General features: G+C 41.9%; 1 protein-coding gene across 1 annotated transcript in view; it reads right to left on the bottom strand.

Annotated features, from left to right (window-relative positions):
* Window positions 1–2,622, bottom strand: part of PSKH2 (protein serine kinase H2) — a 28,459-nt gene extending 25,837 nt beyond the window's left edge. The window contains exon 1 of the mRNA XM_044658178.1: window positions 2,396–2,622. Within this exon, the coding sequence (XP_044514113.1) occupies window positions 2,396–2,622 (227 nt within the window). The remainder of the gene's footprint in view (window positions 1–2,395) is intronic.
* Between the last annotated feature and the right edge of the window lie 418 nt (window positions 2,623–3,040).

Below are 3,040 nucleotides of genomic sequence, written 5' to 3' on the forward strand. Positions count from 1 at the left end.
AAGGAAGGAAGGAAGGAAGGAAGGAAGGAAGGAAGGAAGGAAGGAAGGAAGGAAGGAAGGAAGGAAAAGAATTGGGAATAGGAAAGGGAAGAAACATGCAAACCAGTAAATGACAAAAACATATGGAATATCTGAAATCACATTGAAGATTCATATTTTAATTTCATTTTGTGCTTTAAAAATCGGGAAAGGGGGTTCCCTCAAATTCTTCTATTTTTATTATCTTTCTTTCTCCTTGTTTATTTGTTCCATACTTTGTACCACTTATTGAGTAAAAAAAAAATAATGACATTTCTACTGACTTACTGAAACCATCTTTGTTCTAGGAAATGCATTTTAATTTTCTGGTCAATTAGTTTATCAAAATAGATAGCAATTTAGCCATCTTCAAAAGATTCTTTCTCTTCTTCCTTTTCTTCTGGTTATTTATTCACGCAAATATTCATTGTGTTCTTTGAACACAATCATGGGCTTTTTCATTTCTAACACTTTGTGGACTACGAAGACATCTCAAATGCATGTTTTACCTCCACTCTAACGTAGATGAAAGCATTTTGCAATCACTAATTTATTGTTTTTCCCTTGAACTGAAAGACAGGCCCATTTGCTCACTAAATTAATCATCAGTTATCAGACAATACCATTTCTGAGGGTTCAACCTCATTTGCTAAAATAAAGAATGCTTTAGTCAATAAAGATAAACTGCATTTATTCAGCATGTATTTTAGAAGGCTATGTCATTGGCAGTCAAGAAAAGGGTAAAGTTTTAAGTCTAGCTTTAAAGTGCTTAAAATTAAATTGGCTCAAGAGGAATGATAAATTTCCAGCAGCAGTATTCTAGGTCTTACTACACTGTAAAACTTGACTTCACCATTTTCCCATTTCTGATTCCTCCCAATGATAGAATCTATGAATAGATCTAGGGCAAGGACCTCAGGGACAAGCTAATAATAATATTTAGGCCTTATATAGTGCTTTAAGTTTTGCAATGTACCTTACATTTGTTATCTTATTTGATCTTCAAAACAATTCTATCAGGTAGGTATGATTATTATCCAACCTCCCTCCTTCTTTTTTAAACAGATGAGGAAACTGAGGCTTAGGGAATTGAAGAGATAAGATTTGAACTCAGGTCCTCTGACTCCAGATGTGACCAAAAAAACTCTCCCCAAATTCACTAACTAGTGGTCCTGCTTCTGATGATAAACTGCTCCTGAACTGTTTCAATCTTGGAATGATAGTCTGTCACAGGGAGAGGAGGGGAGGAGAGAGGAGGTAAGGCAAGGTAAGGGAACCAACCTTAGTGTTGGGGGAAGGAAGGAAGTTTAGTGTTAGGAAGGAAGGAAGGAAGGAAGGAAGGAAGGAAGGAAGGAAGGAAGGAAGAAAACCTAAAAAAGACTCAAATGGGATAACACATTGAAAATGTTTGGAGGAAAGAGAAGAAAAGAAACATTTACATAGTACCTACTTTAAAAAAAAATCTTTTTACAAATCTCATTTGATCCTCACAATAGAGATAGGTGCTATTATTTATTATTTATACATTTTGCAGTTTAGGAAACTGAGACAGAGGTTAGTTAAGTCAAAGTTACTTGCCCAAGGTCCCACAGCTAGACTCAGAGGCAGGATTGGAACTCAGGTCTTCCTGACTCCAAGTCCAGCTCTTTGTACAGTATATGGCACCAGCTTAAGGTTTGCTTAGCATAAATGCTCATCAGTAATAATGGTGATGATGGACTGGGTTCAGATTGTCTATGACATATTGGAAAGATGGCTGGACTAAAACTTAGTAGGCTTTCTCTCTAAATCCAGGTTCTGCCACTAAGTAGCTGTGTGACCTTAGGTAAGTCACTTAACTGCCTGTTTCCTCATTTGTAAAATAACTTGGGTTAGACTAGATAAAGTGGACATTGGACTTAGTGATCTCTAACTTACTTTCCAATACTAAACTCCTCTGACCCTATGCCCTATAGAAAACTTTTTGATTCTAACATTCTACAGCCTACTCTTTGATCTATTCCTAACAGAATGGGAGGGCTTGAACTAGCTTAAATACAAAGAGCTGAAGATAGATAGGGAGACAGTAGAATACACTGTACCTAAGCTCCATTCTTTTTAGGACTAGAAATGATTTGCAGCCAATTGAAACCCCAAGAAATCTCAAGTTCTCAATTTAGTTTCCTCGTTAGGAAAATGAAAGAATGGCTGGAGACAATCTCAAAGATGCTTGTCTGGCTCTCACTTCTCTAAAGCCCTGGGATGTTCCATACCTTCTTTTTTCAGAGGAGCCTTTAACACTTGCCAGTCAACTTCTCCATCCCCGCAGAGAAAAGCATCGGCCCTCTGCCCACCACACCGTGTCCCCAGGGCTCAGGGGAGCTCTAGGGCGCTTTACCTGGCTGTGACCCGGGGGTCGAACTTGGCCCGGTATCTGGCCACCTGCATTTTCTGAACCGCCTCTACCGCCGCTTCGTGGGGTCCCCGCTGCCCCCTGTGCCCAGCCTCCCACTGTCCTGCCTGCAGCGGACCATAGCTTCCTTTCCCCACTCCCTTGCCCCAGCTCAGGTGAAAGGCAGAAGCCGATGTCTCCGGGACTACTTTGCTACTGGTCCCACAGCCCATGATACAGAGCAGCAAGTGGGCAGCGCGTAGAAGGGGCTGACACTTCTGAGCAGTATCTCCCTGGGAAACCTCGCTTTTATCCTTCCAAGGAGGAAGATCCCTGTTACTGCCCCAGGTCCCAGACACGTGGCTAGCCCCTGCGCCTGGCCCTATCCCCTCCCCGTCTGCCCCCATCCTCTGCGGGAGGCCGGGAGTGGGGGGTTCTGGTCGCACCTACAGCCGCCCCGCAAATACGCTTCCCAGCGCCTTTTGCACCTCCTAGCCCAAGATTTTGTTCTGTAAAGAGATCTAGTCCCCAGCTTTTCTCATTTGTAAACGCTTACATTAGCCCAGTTATTTCGAGTTGGTGGCATAAATGGATTAACTAGAAATCTGGAGACCTGAACGGGTATCCCTTTATTAGACCTGGATACCAGCT

This window comes from Gracilinanus agilis, chromosome 1, assembly GCF_016433145.1.
Source record: "Gracilinanus agilis isolate LMUSP501 chromosome 1, AgileGrace, whole genome shotgun sequence".
Lineage (NCBI taxonomy): Eukaryota > Metazoa > Chordata > Mammalia > Didelphimorphia > Didelphidae > Gracilinanus > Gracilinanus agilis.